This window comes from Pseudophryne corroboree, chromosome 3, assembly GCF_028390025.1.
Source record: "Pseudophryne corroboree isolate aPseCor3 chromosome 3, aPseCor3.hap2, whole genome shotgun sequence".
NCBI lineage: Eukaryota > Metazoa > Chordata > Amphibia > Anura > Myobatrachidae > Pseudophryne > Pseudophryne corroboree.
In genome coordinates this window covers 469,052,584-469,074,119 of record NC_086446.1, presented here as the reverse complement: position 1 = coordinate 469,074,119, position 21,536 = coordinate 469,052,584, and the positions used below count along the sequence as shown (strand labels likewise).

The 21,536-nt window shown below is 45.9% G+C and overlaps 1 protein-coding gene across 1 annotated transcript in view; it reads left to right on the top strand.

The window, feature by feature from the left end:
• The window catches only part of LOC135056040 (myosin-16-like), a 580,471-nt gene that overhangs the window by 157,446 nt on the left and 401,489 nt on the right, over positions 1 to 21,536 (top strand). Inside the window, exon 5 of the mRNA XM_063960763.1 lies at positions 14,353 to 14,409. Within this exon, the coding sequence (XP_063816833.1) occupies positions 14,353 to 14,409 (57 nt within the window). The remainder of the gene's footprint in view (positions 1 to 14,352; positions 14,410 to 21,536) is intronic.

Below are 21,536 nucleotides of genomic sequence, written 5' to 3'. Positions count from 1 at the left end.
TCTATTTACTGAGAGCGTGTGGGAGTATGCTACCCCTCCCAGTAAATAGCAGTTGCTGGAGATTTCCTGAGTGAACAGCGAAACTCCCTTAAAATAAAAAAACTTGTTACACAAATCACGTTGCGTGTACAATTAGCGTCTATGACCCCGCGATTGTACGCAAATTGCGTAATGGGTATCAAGTTGAATAAACTAATGCACACAGTAACGTGCGGTATAGTCGCACTGTGTATAAGTAACTATTACTTATCCGCTGCACGACCAACGGAATCGATTGTTTAGGCTGCGAAACCTCAGCCGGAGCGTATTCTCTAAACGGGCCTATATGGGTACTACGCAAACCCCCTGGGCTGCGCTCTCACCGCTGACCTTTCTCAGGCCACGGTTTTCAGAGCTTCGCTTGACCTAGTCAGTGGATTTCTGACTTCGCCGACCTCTTGGTCTGCTGTTATACTAATTGCTCCTTTATACCTTATCAACGTTAACGTGAGCAAGCCAATCTCACGCCACCAAGTGTTCACTTCACTGGTGTCCTATGGGATTCCTGATCCCGAGTTCACAAAACCTTTATTTGCATACACACGCTCATTCACTCATATACACTGTGATTTTTCTGTACAGAAAATTAACTTTCATTCAGGTGAAACAGCCTTAATTCCAGAGGTAATGCAATAAGAGAAGGATCTTTTAAACTAAATTTTGGACACTGATCAATTTGTGCTATTATCGCGTGGCTACCGTGTCGCCTAAACTAAAACAATGCTATTGTGTGATTTGTATTAAGTGGGCGTACCTGTACGCACGTTGCGTAAAATACGCCACGTGTGTAGGCCTTTGCGTTGCATACGCAGTCTCGCACGCTGTCCGAGACACGTGTACAAAAGCCGGATACGTCCGCAGTAACACAAATAACACGCTTCTATAAATGTAGGCGATATTTAACTATAATCGCTTACCAAACACCACACAGTATCTCCTGTGTGAACCTTTATAACTGGGCCAGGCTGCGTGTGTGTTTTACACTTACTCCCTTAAATATTACTCTTTACTTTTAACTAAATAGCAACAAATTTTCTCAGTACGTGATCAATGCTAATGGCAAACAAGAGGGTAGATATGCAAAATACACAAATAAAATACAGGTGTGTGTGTGTGTGTGTTACGTGTGTTGCGTGCGCAGTTGGCACCAAACCGAAATTAAACAGATTTAAAAAAAAAAAAACAATAGCTTTACGTTCTTACCTTTCGGATCCCACCAGCATCCCTACAAACCATGCGGAGCAGACGCTTATCTAATCAGCACCAGTGTATCCCCGACCACAAACCGGCTAACAGGGGATACTACCTTCCCGTCCTTTGCTGATAGATAAAAGTCTGCCTTGTCCTGCTAGGCTGCGGATATGAGGAGAACCGGACGATGCCCCCAATTGATAATGTCAAATATTACCTTAAAACATAAAGCTATACACTATTACCGTGGAGCCGCTATGGCCGTTAGACTTATTACACACACTACGGACTAAGTACGCTATTGGCGTACTGAGTACCGTATGGGTACGCACTTAGCGTAGCAGACGCTAAGCTGTGGGCACGACGCACGAGTGGCACGTACGCTCACGGATTCACGCTTCGTACCAAGCACGCTATTGGCGTACTGAGTACCGTACTGCTACGCTATTAGCGTATCACGAGCGGCACGGACGCTCACAGAATGATATACAGTAAACCTTGTTAACAAAACAATGTATGGATGTGCTTATACTCTAAACCTTAGTAGTCAAATATTGTAACGATGTGACGCCTAAAAACCTTAACAATGTGTATGCTGTTAGAGCGATTAAGACCCTAAGAAAGCCCTTTGCAGGAAAGTGAAAACACAACAACAGGTTTTGCTAAAACCACAGGGCTGTAACACCACAGTGGATTATTCAGAGAAAAAGCTTAAACAGTTACAAGTTATACACTACAAGCTAACAAGGAAATCTAACAGAATAACAGAGAATAATGATGGCTACAGAGAACATACATACGTGGGAAATCGTTCGCAAGCGCGACCTGGATCCAGTCCTCAGCTATTCAGGTAGAAAGCCTTCAGAGTCTTGAGGCTGGCCAGGCAACAGTGGTCTTTATATACACAACATACATTCACAATACAATGGTCCCTGTAATCTCATTGTTCATTGGACACAGGGATGTGTCTCTACATTACAGCAAAGGTCATAGGTGGATTTGAACAGGTGGGCTGTGTCTTTCCCCAACTGCTCTGGTGGGAGGTATCCTCAGGATTCCCGCCGCATGTGTAATTTACAGCAAATACAGTTAATGTTCATAATCTACTTCTGTACATAACTATACGCAGGAGCGAGCGATCCTTTCCTAACTAACACTGGAATGTTACCCTTAAAATACCCTACAGCTGGATACTAGACACCACCTTTCAACCTTTATCTGACCCTTCCTATCATGCAAAGAGGAATCTCTCTGTCCAGGAACTGTTTAAACTAATCATACTCGCTGACATGGTCTAGGGGAATATTATCTACAAAATGCACTATTTGGGTTAAATATGCTACGTTCAAGTCGCATGCTACACGCTCACAAACTCCGCCGTAAATACACATATCATGCGCAAGAGTCGCTGGAGCGTCTCTTACGCAACTTGCAGGTATGTGTACGCACGGGGGACCAGGTGCACGAGCAGCGTGCATGTGCATGAGGGGTTAGTACAAGGGATATGCATCATGATATTTTTCGACTTTGACACCTCTCTACCACATCACTAAGCAACTTCTCCCCACCCTCAAACCAAACCAAACCCCATTGCCAGGGCTGGATTAAGCCTTGGGGGTGCCTGGGGTACTTTAGACAGGGGGGCCCTGTGGAAGAGGGGAAGGTTGTATTAGATTGTGCACGCATCCAAACATGACCCATTCTAGGAGGGACAAAATGCTTTGCTTCTGGTGTCACCTGTGTTGGACTATTTAATTGATGAGAGAGGTGTTTCAACAGCTATTAATGCTAGCATAATTTAAGAGGGAAGTCCAGGTAGAGAGCATTTTGTCCCTCCTGGAATGGGTCATTTTGGGAGGTATGGATTACATACCTCCCAACTTCTATTAATCACAATGCGGGATCCTTTTGCCAAAAAGAGGGCGTGGTCTGATTGAAAGGGGCGTGACTTCACTGGAATGACACTGACACAAGCCACGCCCACATTTCCCATTACTATGGGTGCATGGCCAGTGCTCTGTGAGCTTCTGGCATGCCCCATGTCCCTCTATCCACTGTAAATAGATACTGTGTGCTCGCACGCAGTGTCTATTCGTCGCTGCTCTGCTAAGCAGGGCACCGAGTGACAGGACTCAGGAGGTCTCACTCTAGACCAGGCCTGGCCAACCTGTGGCTCTACAGCTGTTGTGAAACTATTATTACCAGCATGCCCTGCCACAATTTTAGCAATCCCCAGTAGCAAAACTGTGGCAAGGCAGGATGGTACTTGTAGTTTCACAACAGCTGGAGAGCCACAGGTTGGCCAGGCCTGCTCTAGACCCTCATTAGATAACAGGTTACACAGGACCCAGACACTCAGGCAGGGAGGAGAAGCTGGGATCCTTGGGTCACTTATAGCTCTCTCCACCCTCCTATGTCTCCTCTGGTTGGAAAGCTCCATAGGTAGGTCATGAAACCTGATACTCCTGTGTCTCAGCCTGCACTGCATATTGGCCCGCTCACATTCTGACTGCTTAGTTCTGCTGCTGTATAAGAGGGAAAGCTGTTGGTGTCAGTGTCCTCTGGCGGGAGGGTGGGCAAAGGGGGACCCCAGGGTACAGAATGTCCTGCACACACCCCTTAATCTGGCTATGTCCACGGCCAAACAACTAAGGGGTTACCCCCAGGCAAACCAGTCCTCTGCAGCCATCCTCCTTGTGAGCACATCAGTAGCCCCTCCAAAGCAGAAATCCCCGGCCATGCATAGACCCTTTTGCCAGATAGCTCTATGAGCTGGAGATTGGAGACAGCAGACGCAGGCTGGGACAGACATGACGAGTCAGAGCAGGCCGGGATGAACACTCAGCACATGCTTTCCTGTGCATGGAATGGCCACTGCTAAACAAGCACGTCCACAAATCTTCACTGGAGCTGCTGGGGCTGAAGAGGAACTGCTCCCCCCTCCCCTGCATAATCTGGTTGCCAGGTCTCCAATGTGAGTGATAAGGTTCCTGAGTTTGTAACCAGTTCAGTAACACACCTGTGATACTCCCATAACATCCCCATAAGATGAACCATCTCCATGCGTCTAAAAAGTCACCTCCTAGTCCTATCTGGGAACGGACAACACATTTCCAAGACATCTTGGATACTGGGTGTCTCAATCACACCTCTCTTCTGCGCATACACGTGAGTTTTTAGCAATTAAAAAAACATTAGCTATTTGACATTGGTTTACATGTGACTCAGAATCAGGCCTTTACACGTGTGTGTGTGTGTGTGTGTGTGTGTGTGTGTGTGTGTGTGTGTGTGTGTGTGTGTGTGTGTGTGTGTTTGTGTAAATATCTATCTATCTATCTATCTATCTATCTATCTATCTATCTATCTATCTATCTATCTATCTGTCTCTATCAAATTTATGTTGCACTCACATCTTTTTATATCCATAGCAGCAACTGGGAGGACTCCCACAATGACCAACACGGGTCAATATTCATAGAAAACAAATAAAGGGGCACTCATCAGGGTTTTCAACAAAAGGTATAAAGAGCAAGTTTATTTCTTACATATCCAGTGTATGTGTCCTTAACATTTTGGTCCTTATCCAGAGCTTTTTCAAAAGGCACAATCACATAGCAAAAAAAAACAACCCAGCAGCAATTACCACTCCTAGATGGGATGCGGTCAGAATGCCGACGCTGGAACTCCAGCAGTGGACGAAATGCTGACGCTGGAATCCCGATGTCCGGCATTCCGACGGGACATATGTCGGGGACTGTCAGTGTTAGCCCGGGGGGCGGAGCACCCCTGCGGACAGCTAGGGTTAGGCTGCAGGGAAAGGAGAGCCAGGGTCAGGCTGCGGGGAGAGTGGTTAGGCTAAGGCACCTCCGGGGAGTGTTAGTGCTTCCGTGTTAAAACTGGATAGCATATAATATCATATCTAAAAATTCTGACAGTACATGTTGTCATTTATCTTATCAATGCTATATGTGTAATCACTCATTGGATGATAACACATGTCGGACATTAGGCAAATCAGCTAGCGGTTATGGACTCAGCAGCAGCAACCAAATGACTTGTACCATCAAGACAGCATCACCTCCTGCTCCGGCGCCACCACTCATTTAGAGAAACTTCCACCTATTATTTACCGGGCAACATCATCAGGGGTGCTATCGAGTTCCACCCTGGCCCACAAATGACATCCCATCCGGCAACACATGGAGGTACCAATCCACTATAAATTAACAAATTTCAATCTTTATTTAGATGTTAAAAAACAACATAAAGTGGACATATATACAAATCCACAGCATTATGAACTTTAGCCATATTCTTTCCCGCCTCAACATGCGTGCAGGGCTACGCGCCTTAACGGCTCCCACTGCAGGGGAGACAGGACAGTCCCTAGCCTACTATCATATTGGTGGAAGATCCTGCCCACTGATCTGGGTAAGTATGGGAGCAGGGTTCAAAATGTAATGTTTTTGTTGTAAAAGCAGAATGGGATGTATATACACACTAACTGCTTTGAAGTACATATACATGTATTTATATTTTCTTTTTTCATGTACGGTGACTTTTAGTTTGCACCCCACCTCCACCACCTCAACAAGCTACTTACTCAGTGCTAGTAACGGCAGCCATGGGAGGAGGCTTAGCAGAAATAAGCCAGAAGCAGGGTGAATAGAAGTAGAGGTGTGGGATAGAGAAGGAAGGATAATGGGAGACTATAAAGGAGTGTCCAGCCAGGAGAAGATCTCAGCACATTGGTGGCTGGTCCTAGAGGAGGGACCAGCTACTGTACAGTATTGCTATAAGGGACTGCTGTGCATAGTAACTCCATATCCTCTATAATAATAATCCTGAAGGACAGTACAGCAGCGCTGGGCAGTGAGAGGCTACAAGATGCTGCAACCCAGACCTTATCAGCTGACCTTCTGCCATCAGCGGCAGTGGCATGATGGGAGTGTCTAGATTCTCTTTGTGCATAATGCACTGGGTCAACGTTATAAACTATTTGGAATAGTAATCTATGGCGAGCGAAGTGGAGCGGTGCAAGACACCATGCCCGAAGCATGGCGAGTGAAGCGAATGCATCATAAATACAACAAAATAACTTACAACAAACAGAGATTGGAGAAAACATATACATGCTGTAAGGGCAGATGACAATTTCTGCCCTCACTTGATGTCACATCCAGGTCCATGAAAGGGAAAGAGACACAACTGTGGCATGACAGACTTACTAGCTTTGACCCGGGAGGCACCGCGCCCTGTGGCCACGCTGCTGTGCTGTGTCTCAACAGAGGGGCCAGGAGTACACTTTGCAGGTGTCCTGGCCACAATCTGCACGCATATACATCGTGCCTGTGGCCCTAAGCAGCTTAATTGTACTGGACCGATGAACATGTGGCACTCTGCCCCCCTGCCCAGCCCGACACTGTATTCTTCTATATCCAGGGAGGCAGAAACACCTTTAGAAGATACACCATGGAAAAATATACTGCATATGTCACATTCTGTCCTAAAATACTGCTTGTTTAGCTTTATATCTTAAATTATGAATGAGGGGAATTTGTTTTATTCTGTTTGAGAGTTTGAGAGTGAGGCGCAGGCGTAAGCTCATAGCATGATTGCTAATATGTGTCCAATTAAACCTTTTGTCTAAATCAAACTACTGTAGCTCCACCTGCGGATGTTTATAGATGTTGGGGGTACCTTTGCCTGTAAAATAATATTATTAAATCTGTGAGAAAATGTGTAAGAATGATGGGCTAAGTTCTTTTAGCCCAGATAAAATAGTATCTTTTGGCAATTTTTTGTTGCTCTCAGTATCCTTGTCAGAAACGCTCCTGAGATTTCCCCTTTTCAAATTCTTGCTACTGTTTCTACAACTGTGAATGGCAATAAATTGCTTACAGTAACTGCCGGATGTCTAGGTGTTAATTCATCTTGTTCTTCAATCTCCCGGCTGTCAACTTCCAGCTGCATAGCTGTCTCTAGTCATTTATCCATCTATATTTTCCTCTAACACGGTCTGTATGTATCCAAATGCCGCAGACAACAATGAGCTAGTAAAATGCATGAAAGAATAATCCTGAAACATCTCTGATCCTGTCAGAAAATACTTGCTTCATTAGAAGGGATTGTGTTTAATTAACTAAAAATAAATTAGTGCAATCACCTTGGTTGACAAAATGGAAAATGAACCACTTAGTGTAAATTAGGCGGAAATGTTCGGGTCTGCATTCCCAGTAAACATTACATGGCTGATTCTGAGCTGGAAGCAAAGCTAAAAAGAGCAAGTTAAGGCCCCCATACATCTATGCAACGATTCCAAAACCCTGCCGGAAACATCGATCCGCCAACCAGATCCGCTGATCAGCAGGCATCAATGATTGGCAATCCGTCAGGGAGTCTGGGAAATTAACCATGTTAAAAATGCCCGATTTGCTGATCCCAACCATTTTTGATAGGAATCGGGATACCCCAGTACCCAGACGTGACCGCCGCGGGATCAGGCCATTGCGCCAATCCTTCACTGATGTATGGGGGCCTTAACTTTGCACTGACCTTGGTAAAACCATGCTGCACTGCAGGTGGGGCAGATGTAAAAGGTGAAGAGAGATTTAAGGCCCCCATACATCAGCGATGGACTGGGGCATTGGCCCGATCCCCCGACGGTCACGTCAGTGGATCAAGATTTTGAAACATGTGTAAAAATCCTGATTTCCCAATCCAGATCGGAAACGGTCGGGATCTGCAAATCAGGCATTTTTAACATGATTAATTTTCCTGATTCCCAAATGGATCAACGATCAGTGACCAAACTGAAATCTAAATTGCAATGTACAAATAAAGCTGCCCAGTAATTGTGGGATACAGTACATGCAGATGCAGCCAGTATTTCTCTATCGTCCTAGTGGATGCTGGGGTTCCTGAAAGGACCATGGGGAATAGCGGCTCCGCAGGAGACAGGGCACAAAAAGTAAAGCTTTAGGATCAGGTGGTGTGCACTGGCTCCTCCCCCTATGACCCTCCTCCAAGCCTCAGTTAGATTTTTGTGCCCGGCCGAGAAGGGTGCAATCTAGGTGGCTCTCCTAAAGAGCTGCTTAGAAAAGTTTAGCTTAGGTTTTTTATTTTACAGTGAGTCCTGCTGGCAACAGGATCACTGCAACGAGGGACTTAGGGGAGAAGAAGTGAACTCACCTGCGTGCAGGATGGATTGGCTTCTTGGCTACTGGACATTAGCTCCAGAGGGACGATCACAGGTACAGCCTGGATGGTCACCGGAGCCTCGCCGCCGGCCCCCTTGCAGATGCTGAAACGAGAAGAGGTCCAGAATCGGCGGCAGAAGACTCCTCAGTCTTCTTAAGGTAGCGCACAGCACTGCAGCTGTGCGCCATTTTCCTCTCAGCACACTTCACACGGCAGTCACTGAGGGTGCAGGGCGCTGGGAGGGGGGCGCCCTGGGAGGCAAATGAAAACCTTTTTTTGGCTAAAAATACCTCACATATAGCCTCCGGGGGCTATATGGAGATATTTAACCCCTGCCAGAATCCGTTAAGAGCGGGAGACGAGGCCGCCGAAAAAGGGGCGGGGCCTATCTCCTCAGCACACAGCGCCATTTTCCCTCACAGAAAGGCTGGAGGGAAGGCTCCCAGGCTCTCCCCTGCACTGCACTACAGAAACAGGGTTAAAACAGAGAGGGGGGGGCACTAATTTGGCGTTAGAAATATATAAAAGATGCTGTAAGGGAAAACACTTATATAAGGTTGTCCCTATATAATTATAGCGTTTTTGGTGTGTGCTGGCAAACTCTCCCTCTGTCTCTCCAAAGGGCTAGTGGGTCCTGTCCTCTATCAGAGCATTCCCTGTGTGTGTGTGTGCTGTGTGTCGGTACGTGTGTGTCGACATGTATGAGGACGATGTTGGTGAGGAGGCGGAGCAATTGCCTGTAATGGTGATGTCACTCTCTAGGGAGTCGACACCGGAATGGATGGCTTATTTAGGGAATTACGTGATAATGTCAACACGCTGCAAGGTCGGTTGACGACATGAGACGGCCGACAAACAATTAGTACCGGTCCAGACGTCTCAGAAACACCGTCAGGGGTTTTAAAACGCCCGTTTACTTTAGTCGGTCGACACAGACACGGACACTGAATCCAGTGTCGACGGTGAATAAACAAACGTATTCCTTATTAGGGCCACACGTTAAGGGCAATGAAGGAGGTGTTACATATTTCTGATACTACAAGTACCACAAAAGAGGGTATTATGTGGGATGTGAAAAAACTACCGTAGTTTTTCCTGAATCAGATAAATTAAATGAAGTGTGTGATGATGCGTGGGTTCCCCCCGATAGAAAATATGGGCGGTATACCCTTTCCCGCCAGAAGTTAGGGCGCGTTGGGAAACACCCCTTAGGGTGGATAAGGCGCTCACACGCTTATCAGAACAAGTGGCGGTACCGTCTATAGATAGGGCCGTCCTCAAGGAGCCAGCTGACAGGAGGCTGAAAAAATATCATAAAAAGTATATACACACATACTGGTGTTATACTGCGACCAGCGATCGCCTCAGCCTGGATGTGCAGAGCTGGGGTGGCTTGGTCGGATTCCCTGACTAAAAATATTGATACCCTTGACAGGGACAGTATTTTATTGACTATAGAGCATTTAAAGGATGTATTTCTATATATGCGAGATGCACAGAGGGATATTTGCACTCTGGCATCAAGAGTAAGTGCGATGTCCATATCTGCCAGAAGATGTTTATGGACACGACAGTGGTCAGGTGATGCAGATTCCAAACGGCACAAAGGTGTATTGCCGTATAAAGGAAGAGGAGTTATTTGGGGTCGGTCCATCGGACCTGGTGGCCAGGGCAACTGCTGGAAAATCCACCGTTTTTACCCTAAGTCACATCTCTGCAGAAAAAGACACCGTCTTTTCAGCTTCAGTCCTTTCGTCCCTATAAGAGTCATATCTGCCCAGGGATAGAGGAAAGGGAAGAAGACTGCAGCAGGCAGCCCATTCCCAGGAACAGAAGCGTTCCACCGCTTCTGACAAGCTCTCAGCATGACGCTGAGACCGTACAGGACCCCTGGATCCTACAAGTAGTATTCCAGGGGTACAGTTTGGAATGTCGAGACGTTTCCCCTGCGCAGGCTCCTGAAGTCTGCTTTACCAAGGTCTCCCTCCGACAAGGAGGCAGTATGGGAAAAAATTTCACGAGCTGTATTCCCAGCAGGTGATAATTAAATTACCCCTCCTACAACAAGAAAAGGGGTATTATTCCACACTATATTGTGGTACTGAAGCCAGAAGGCTAGGTGAGACCTATTCTAAATCTAAAAAAATTTTGAACACTTACAAAGGTTCAAATCAAGATGGAGTCACTCAGAGCAGTGATAACGAACCGGGAAGAAGGGGACTATCTGGTGTCCCGAGACATCAGGGATGCTTACCTCCATGTCCCAAATTTGCCCTTATCACTAAGGGTACCTCAGGTTCGTGGTACAGAACTGTCACTATCAGTTTCTGACGCTGCCGTTTGGATTGTCTACGGCACCCCGGGTCTTTACCAAGGTAATGGCCGAAATGATGGTTCTTCTTCGAAGAAAAGGCGTCTTAATTATCCCTTACTTGGACGATCTCCTGATAAGGGCAAAGTCCAGGAAACAGTTGGAGGTCGGAGTAGCACTATCTCGGATACTGTTACAACAGCAGGGGTGGATTCTAAATATTCCAAAATCGCAGCTGATCCCGACAACAAGTCTCCTGTGCTTAGAGATGATTCTGGACACAGTCCAGAAAAAGGTGTTTCTCCCGGAAGAGAAAGCCAGGGAGTTATCCGAGCTAGTCAGGAACCTCCTAAAATCAGTGCATCATTGCACAAGGGCCATGGTAAAAAAATGGTGACTTCCTTCGAAGCAATTCCAGTCGGCAGATTTCATGCAAGAACTTTTCAGTGGGATCTGCTGGACAAATGGTCCGGATCGCATCTTCAGATGCATCAGCGGATAACCCTATATCCAAGGACAAGGGTGTCTCTCCTGTGGTGGTTACAGAGTGCTCATCTTCTAGAGGGCCGCAGATTCGGCATTCAGTTTTGGATGTTGGTGACCACGGAGGCCAGCCCGAGAGGCTGGGGAGCAGTCACACAAGGAAAAAATTTCCAGGGAGTGTGATCAAGTCTGGAGATTTTTCTCCACATAAATATAGCTAAGGGTAAATTTATAATGCTCTAAGCTTAGCAAGACCTCTGCTTCAAGGTCAGCCGGTATTGATCCAGTGGGATAAAACATCACGGCAGTCGCCCACGTAAATAGACAGGGCGGCACAAGAAGCAGGAGGGCAGTGGCAAAAACTGCAAGGACTTTTCGCTGGGCGGAAAATCATGTGATAGCACTGTCAGCAGTGTTTCATTCCGGGAATGGAAACTGGGAAGCAGACTTCCTCAGTAGGCACGACCTCCACCCGGCAGAGTGGGAACTTCATGGGAAAGTTTCCACATAATTGTAAACCGTTGGGAATTACCAAAGGTGGACATGACGGCGTCCCGTCTGAACAAAAAACGGGACAGGTATTGCGCCAGGTTAAGAGACCCTCAGGCAATAGCTGTGGACGTTCTGGTAACACCGTGGGTGTACCAGTCGGTGTATGTGTTCCATCCTCTGCTTTTCATACCTAAGGTACTGAGAATTATAAGACGTAGAGGAGTAAGAACTATACTCATGGCTCCGGATTGGCCAAGAAGGACTTGGTACCCGGAACTTCAAGAGATGCTCACAGAGGACTTATGGTCTCTGCCGCTAAGAAGGGACTTGTTTCAGCAAGTACCATGTCTGTTCCAAGACTTACCGCAGCTGCGTTTGACGGCATGGCGGTGGAACGCCGGATCCTAAGGGAAAAGGCATTCAGGAAGAGGTCATTCCTACCCTGGTCAAAGCCAGAAAGGAGGTGACCGCACAACATTATCACCACATGTGGCGAAAATATGTTGCGTGGTGTGAGGCCAGGAAGGCCCCACGAAGAAATTTCAACTCGGTCGATTCCTGCATTTCTTGCAAACAGGAGTGTCTATGGGCCTCAAATTGGGGTCCATTAAGGTTCAAATTTCGGCCCTGTCGATTTTTCTTCCAGAAAGAATTGGCTTCAGTTCCTGAAGTCCAGAAGTTTGTCAAGGGAGTATTGCATATACAACCCCCTTTTGTGCCTCCAGTGGCACTGTGGGATCTCAACGTAGTTCTGGGATTCCTCAAAACACATTGGTTTAAAACCAGTCAAATCTGTGGATTTGAAGCATCTCACATGAAAAGTGACCATGCTCTTGGCCCTGGCCTGGACCAGGCGAGTGTCAAATTGGTGGTTTTTTTCTCAAAAAAGCCATATCTGTTTGTCCATTCGGACAGGGCAGAGCTGCGGACTCGTCCCCAGTTCTCTCCCTAAGGTGGTGTCAGTGTTTCACCTGAACCAGCTTATTGTGGTGCCTTGCACCTACTAGGGACTTGGAGGACTCCAAGTTGCTAGATGTTGTCAGGGCCCTGAAAATATGTTTCCAGGACGGCTGGAGTCAGGAAAACTGACTTGCTGTTATCCTGTATGCACCCAAAAAACTGGGTGCTCTTGCTTCTAAGCAGACTATTGCTAGTTGGATGTGTAATACAATTAAGCTTGCACATTCTGTGGCAGGCCTGCCACAGCCAAAATATGTAAATGCCCATTCCACAAGGAAGGTGGGCTCATCTTGGGCGGCTGCCCGAGGGGTCTCGGCTTTACAACTTTGCCGAGCGGCTATTTAGTCAGGGGCAAACACGTTTGTAAAATCCTACAAATTTGATACCCTGGCTAAGGAGGACCTGGAGTTCTCTCATTCGGTGCTGCAGAGTCATCCGCACTCTCCCGCCCGTTTGGGAGCTTTGGTATTATCCCCATGGTCCTTTCAGGAACCCCAGCATCCACTAGGACGATAGAGAAAATAAGAATTTACTTACCGATAATTCTATTTCTCGGAGTCCGTAGTGGATGCTGGGCGCCCATCCCAAGTGCGGATTATCTGCATTACTTGTACATAGTTACAAAAATCGGGTTATTATTGTTGTGAGCCATCTTTTCAGAGGCTCCGCTGTTATCATACTGTTAACTGGGTTCAGATCACAGGTTGTACAGTGTGATTGGTGTGGCTGGTATGAGTCTTACCCGGGATTCATAAATCCTTCCTTATTGTGTACGCTCGTCCGGGCACAGTACCTAACTGAGGCTTGGAGGAGGGTCATAGGGGGAGGAGCCAGTGCACACCACCTGATCCTAAAGCTTTACTTTTTGTGCCCTGTCTCCTGCGGAGCCGCTATTCCCCATGGTCCTTTCAGGAACCCCAGCATCCACTACGGACTCCGAGAAATAGAATTATCGGTAAGTAAATTCTTATTTTACCCTGCATGCAAAAAATAATAACTGTATTGGCACCCCTTACATCGTAACTTGGTTCGTCCCAGATACAAAGTTATTTGCTTTGCTCCCAACTCAGAATCATGTTCTACGGGAAAACAACACATTACTATGTCATAATATATTAGTTAAATTAAATTTTTGTGGCAGGATTTACATCCAACAATGCATCAGCCCCAGAATCTGTAATTTACAGTGCTTACTTTCCTATACATCAGACTTGATGTACCTACTGTACATTAATAGAGCAGGTGGGGATAGATTCCTTTAACTTTTTACTTTGTTTAGGACCTTGAAAAATCTTTGGGCTGGTTACTCAGATATATGCTGTGGATTGATATATAATTTCCCTGTTTTCTAGGCAGATCTAGTTTTTCTGCTATCATGAATGACACATTGCAGTCAATCCAATTAGGTGCGAAGGGTGCAGTGTTTCAACGCTGACAGTGGCACCACATCTCACACCCCTCACGCCCCAATTTCTGCTCGAATTTGCTCAAAACTGCTCATAGCAGTTTTGAGTGAGTTCGGGCTGCCATAAAGTACGGCTATTGCTGCGTTGACTCACGGGTGTGAGAAACACACACCAAATTGGATTGACCACATTATATTTGTTTTAACAATACTGGCTGGTCGATAATAATGATTGCCCAATTAATTAATGAATAATGTGATTATTCTTTAGGTTCACATTGAGGAGCTGGAAGAGGAGCTTGAGGCAGAGAAAAGTGTAAGAGCCAAGGTATTAAAATTATTTTTTTTATCTTTACCAACATATTTATATGATAATCCAGATTGATTTATGGTAACTTTTTTAAAGTAGCAATCCCTTTGTAGTGTGTGTTTTTTTATTGTTTTTTTTTTTTTTTACATAAATCAATTTTGCAGCCTTTATGTAGAATCTTGATACAGTAATTATCATTTTCTTTAGTTTGTTCCTTGTAGTTTGCTATTAATGATTTATAATTCTGGAGTGTGCACAGAGTCACATGGCATAAAGGGGGACATTTACTAAGCAGTGATAAGAGCAGAGAAGTGAGCCAGTGGAGAAGTGGCCCCATCAACCAATCAGCAGCTCTGTATCATTCTATAGTATGCAAATTATAGATGTTACTTCAGTGCTGATTGGTTGCTATGGGCAACTTCTCCACTGGCTCTCTTATCTTCTCTTATCACTGCTTAGTAAATGTCCCCCATAGTGAGGAGAGAGGCTGTGGAACTTCTGTATGCTGTTTGCACATATTTATAATTTGAAATATATCACTTGCTTTTGAGGCATATTTCCAAACTATTTTCACCCTACTTAATTGAAAGTTGATGCCGGGACAGACCTTGTGGTAAAGGTCTGTCCCAGTGAAGCTCCAAAAGATCAACCTCTGTCAGGTACAGTAGATCTCCACTGCGCATGCTCCAGGCTGGCTGCTGCTGCCTCTACTGTTCACAGCTGGCTCGGTGTCCAGTGATGATGGTTCCGGAGGGCTTCCTCACTTTTAGCTTTAGCTGCTTTATAGCAGGGAGAGAGAAGAGGCGCTACCTGGACTGGCAGCACACAGGCAGGCTGAGAGTGTTGTGGAGCTGTGCTATATCTCCAGCGCTAATCTCAGCCCTGCCCCTGTTACATCTTGACATAATTATTATTACTGTATATCCAGCACTGTGATCAGCTGCTTCATGCTAGCTGCTGTCAGACACATTCTATACATCCTTATTTGTATGATAACCAGGGTAGGGGTGATGAGCTGGCCTTCCCCAGCCTATGCAGTGTCAGTGAGGCAGGTATGTCCTACTGTCAGTGAAGCAGGAAGGTGTTGCTGTCAGTGAGGACAGGGAGGTGTTGCTGTCAGTGATGGCAGGGATGTGTTGCTGTCAGTGAGGCAGGGAGGTGCTGCTGTCAGTGAGGCAGGGATGTGTTGCTGTCTGTGAGGCAGGGATGTGCTGCTGTCAGTGCGGGCAGGGATGTGCTGCTGTCAGTGAGGGCAGGAATGTGATGCTGTCAGTGAGGGCAGGGATGTGCTGCTGTCAGTGAGGCAGGGAGGTGTTGCTGTCAGTAAGGCAGGGATGTGCTGCTGTCAGTGAGGGCAGGAATGTGATGCTGTCAGTGAGGGCAGGGATGTGCTGCTGTCAGTGCGGGCAGGGATGTGCTGCTGTCAGTGAGGGCAGGGATGTACTGCTGTCAGTGAGGGCAGGGATGTGCTGCTGTCAGTGCAGGCAGGGATGTGCTGCTGTCAGTGAGGCAGGGATGTGTCAGTGAGGCAGGGAGGTGCTGCTGTCAGTGAGGCAGGGATGTGTCAGTGAGGCAGGGATGTGCTGCTGTCAGTGAGGCAGGGATGTGCTGCTGTCAGTGAGGGCAGGGATGTGCTGCTGTCAGTGCGGGCAGGGATGTGCTGTTGTGAGTGAGAGCAGGGATGTGCTGCTGTCAGTGAGGCAGGGAGGTGCTGCTGTCAGTAAGGCAGGGATGTGTCAGTGAGGCAGGGATGTGCTGCTGTCAGTGAGGGCAGGAATGTGATGCTGTCAGTGAGGCAGGGAGGTGCTGCTGTCAGTGCGGGCAGGGAGGTGCTGCTGTCAGTAAGGCAGGGATATGCTGCTGTCAGTGAGGGCAGGAATGTGATGCTGTCAGTGAGGGCAGGGATGTGCTGCTGTCAGTGAGGGCAGGGATGTGCTGCTGTCAGTGAGGGCAGGGATGTGCTGCTCTGCTGTCAGTGCGGGCAGGGATGTGCTGCTGTCAGTGAGGCAGGGAGGTACTGCTGTCAGTGAGGCAGGGATGTGTCAGTGAGGCAGGGAGGTGCTGCTGTCAGTGAGGCAGGGATGTGTCAGTGAGGCAGGGATGTGCTGCTGTCAGTGAGGGCAGGGATGTGCTGCTGTCAGTGCGGGCAGGGATGTGCTGTTGTGAGTGAGAGCAGGGATGTGCTGCTGTCAGTGAGGCAGGTATGTGCTGCTGTCAGTAAGGCAGGGATGTGTCAGTGAGGCAGGGATGTGATGCTGTCATTGAGGCAGGGATGTGTCAGTGAGGCAGGGAGGTGCTGACTTTCTTTGAGTAGTGTCTCTGTGAGTGATGCTGTTGTTTACAGTTGTGGAGTGATGAGGTTTCAGTGACGGATAGAAGTAGGCAGTGATGTGCGGTCAGGTGAGGCAAAGCCTCTCATGTCATACTCCAGTATACACCAGATTTTTTACTATAAAAATTATATGAAAAATACAAGAAAGATATTATAAATATCTTCTTTGTATTATGCTAATCAATTCTATAGTCAAAATTATGAATGACAGGTGAGACACTACCTTACCTGCCTATCTTCTCTGCACATCTCTGATCAAAACTCACCAAATTTCCAGCAGTATATACTGCTGCACCTGTATGTAATGCCCACATGCACCCTTGGGCTCATATATTGTCTGTAAATCTGGCTCTGGTACTAGCCAGTGCCTCCTCAGCCATTTACCTCACTGCACGTCACTGTAAGTACTGTAGGTCAGGCGTGCGATTTCGCTGGGAGGTGTGTGGTCATGAAATAATGCACAGTTACATGATCCAGTATCATCATGTTAGTGGAACTTCTCTCATTATAACACATCATTTTACAATGGTGGGAAGGATGCATTATCCATAGAACTGGTAAGCTGTGGTATAGACAACACCCTAAGGGCAGAATAAAATTTTATTGTGCCCTGATCTACCGTCTAAAGTGAAGGGACTTTGCTTGGATCGATATTCAATTGATCCCCATTATCACGCTGATCGTGCCCACTAGTGTCACAAGCAGTCACGCAGTCACAATAATGCACACAAAGTTTTTAAGTTAAATCCCCTTTAAAATTCAGTCAAGTTTTGTACGTTTGCTGTAGTACACCTTTGAGACTGTCTTGGAATTTTTTTCAAATGATTGATTAACCAAAATAATTCAAAGCAAACACCACATGAAAGCAATATTTAATGGACTGTCAACTTAAAAGCAATCAGCACTACAGCAAATATTAAAGATGAAAGGCATGGATAATTGCATTTTGATAATATCGTTTAGTAATACAGCCTGGCTGGTGGTTCAGTGCCAACTGCATTCGCTGGTCTCAAATTAAAACCACTGATCATTGAGTGATAGAATTGCCAACATTCAATATCTGCTTCCTCTGCTGACAAACCCTGACATCCACCCGGATGCCATAAATTGGAGTGTGTCTGGGCCAAGAAGATCACACATCTCAAATAATATATGACTGGGATAGTTCAGATGTGGAATGTAGTTTCTGGTAAAGCCAGTCAGACAATGACTGTAAGGGCACCTTAAGATGAGTCATTTAAACATATTTTCTAACAATTTCTGTTCTATTTTTCCCAAGATAATGAAATAGATGGGTCACAGCAGGGAAAAATCATGAAAAATCAGTCTGTAATAGTCTGAGCCACACTATTAAGGTCATTGCAAAGGTCCTTCAAGACCAGAGAACATGCTTCCAGTCATGTGATGCTGCAACTCCTTTTTCCCCCACATATAGTCGGCTACACATTAGAACTATGAGTACTGACGAGCCAACCTGCATGAACGCGCAATCGGGCATACATACTGACCAATATGCATGATATGTCATTCCAATTCGGCTGGAAACGACATATGATGCCGATATCGACCAGGTGTGTACCCACCCAAAGACTTTAGTCTGGTCATGTTCCACCCCCACTGCATCACCTGTGTATTACCACAATGACTTACACTGTGTACTACCACCATGACATCCACTGTGTACTACCACCATGACATCCACTGTGTACTACCACCATGACATCCACTGTGTACCACCACCACGACATCCACTGTGTCCCAACAGCATGTTGTACCTTGTGTCTCAGCCAAAGTATGATACCACTACGATGCCCTCAGTTGCCTCCAAGGTACCAAGTACCCTCCATTTACTGTGTAAACCAGAAGTTACTTCTCCCGCCAGTCACTAGGAGGTAGTCTTTGTTACTTGTGCCCAATTGCAAACTATCTTCACTTATTTATTGTTTCTTTCTTTTGTAAAGTGCAACATAGGGACCCATAGGCAGGGGCGTTTTAACAGAGGAGGGGGTCCATGTGCAGACTCCAGGTGGTCCCCCCCTCTCCATGGCACAGAAGACTCTGGCACAATACTGCGTATGTTCAGAACTTCGGAAACATGGTGCCCACCATGTTATGGTGACTAATCACTATTGCGCATAAGTGGACATTTTACTGGTAATTTTTTTGTTGTGGCTGCAGTGATGATGAGGGATTCCGGTAAGGTAAGTAATTAACCATAGGTGCAGTGTGTGCGGTGTGGCCCCCCTGGACTAAGGGGCTCATGTGCACCACACACATTGCACCCTTTATACTGTAGAAACACCAATGCCCATAGTGCTCCAGAAGCCATCACTATGCATACATCCTCTCCTCTCTCTTATCTAGAAGAGGAACTGATCATTTTCACAGTGTAATAATAACTATAAGGAAGGCAGAATGCTGAAAAAGTAAAACATCAATAGATCACGTGTATCCAGGTTTGTTAATCTCTTCCACTACTCAGTTTTGTAGCTGTGTTTTTCTTCAGGATTCTAAGCAAATGCTTTGCATCCCAAAGCTCTAATGTGTATTACACCAGGTTTCTCACCATGCCAAAATTCATATGGAGTTTTCTTCACAGCAGCTTTTCCCCTTTCCCATTTTGCACTGGTGTATATGAAAGTGTTATGTGTGCTCTATGCTGTGTTATCTTAAGTAGCTCTCTATTTTACAGTATATCCCGGATTGTCACTTTGACTAACAGTATGAGTGGATTTCACTGAAACCTGTTACTTGTCATTGTTTCGTATTCTTGTAATCTGTAAAAAAAAACTTGAATTTTGTTCTTATTCACCAGACTATGTTCAGTTTCTGAATTCACTAACACTCCTTTCCCTCTCTCAGATCACAACCTTATCACCTGCATGCTCTGCTCGATTACTTCAAACTCAATGTCACTGAAGTCCTCCAAGCCTTCTCAAACCTGCAGAAATATTAACACAATATTAACACAATTAACTTTCCACCTCTCTGCAACAACTGTTCTCACAGATTTCTAGATTCACTTCTCCTGAGACTGCTGAATCATGTCTGACCCAGAATCCAGAAATAGCCCTTGATGAAGTGGCTCCAGCTACACATCACACTCACGAAGGCCTAGATGTCAACCGTGGACTCTAAATTAACAAGACACCTACAAAACTCTCATATAAATAAGAGCGTCAGTGGCGTAAATCTCGAACTCCAAGTGACTTCCTAACTTATAAAACTATCTACCACTCCTATCGTAATGCCCAGGACACTGCCAAACTAACATATTTCCAATCTCTGCTCAGGCATCTCACCCCAAGCGACTGTTTAATACCTTTAAATAACTTATTAACCCCCCCCCCTCACCCAACCCACCAATCACTATCAAAGCGCAAGCTCTTGCTTCCTACTTCAATGACAAGATTGATCAAATCCAAAATTAAATGGTACAGTACGCTCTTCCTCTGGCAGTGACCTGCTTAATATTCCTACCTGAACCCTCTGCCACCTTCTCTTTATTTGATCCCATAAATAAAGATGAAGTATCAACACTCTTCTCATCCTCCTACTCTACTACTTCTCCTCTAGATCCTATACCATCATAAATCAGTAAAGCTCTGTTTCCTGTGCTTATCACAACCTTATCTAAAATCTGTAATCTCTATCCCTACTGTTATCTTTCCATTACTGTTCAGGCATGCAGTGATTACTTCCATTCTGAAAAAAAACAAAATTGTGTTACAACCGATGGTGGCATCTAAAGACACACAAACGTTGACTGCAGCGTCTGTAGACAGTGAAAGTGGTAATCTCAGTCCTTGCATATTTGGACGCACGGATGTACAGTACACCAGGGAACGGCATTGTAGTGGCAGAAGCATAAAGTTGCAGATGCACCTCTATTATACTGTGACTTTTTGGGCCTGTTTGGTGGCATTTGCCTAACTCAGTCCTTATTATACAGTATCTGTTGACTTGTATTTTTAACATTTAAACTTGTGTTTGAAAATGGCAGTTTTATGATGCTTTTATGGTGAGTTTGGACTCTAATACATACAGTACATCAGTTTGCAACATGAAAGAAAACTGCTGTTTTCAAGCATGAGTCTCCATACGTTTTTCCTGTTCTCTCAAGGTTAGGAATACAAGTTGTACCCAACTGTATTACATTTTCTGCAAAACATACAAAATACCATCGGTCGGGATGCCGGCAGTCACATGACCAATAGCAGCACCCAGACACTGAAGATCCCAACAGTGGACGGGATAAGTATTTTTACCCTCCTCTGTCCCCCTACCCTAACCCTCGGGGAGGAAGGGGGGAAAGCTATGGCTAACCCTCCGGGGCTGTTGTCTACGGCTAGCCCCTGAGGGGTGGCTGCTATGGTGAACCACCCCCCCCTAGTGCCTCCCCCTTCATGGTGCCTAACCCTAACTCTTCACCCTTCCCACCCCTCGGGCCTCAAACTGAACCACAATACTTAACTTTGGGATGGCAGCTGTCAGTGATCCGGTGCCGGTCTCCTGAGTAGTGTGGGGCTTCTGGCGCCGGCATTCTGACCTCCGGGATGCTTAATGCATCCCCATGTACCCCTGTGAGAGCAAATAAGAGAACTGGTATGAATACAGGATTCTGCCCCACACCTTACTGAATTTCTCTCCCTCCCTCGCTCTCTCTCTCCGCTGTATTTTTATTAAATTAGACCCAAGAATCGTAATTTATAATATCATTTATTAATTATCATGGCAATAAGAGGGTCACCAGCATTTATTATGCAAAACATGCAGAGATAGGTAGATATCCCAGAAATATTTTTTCTTAAAT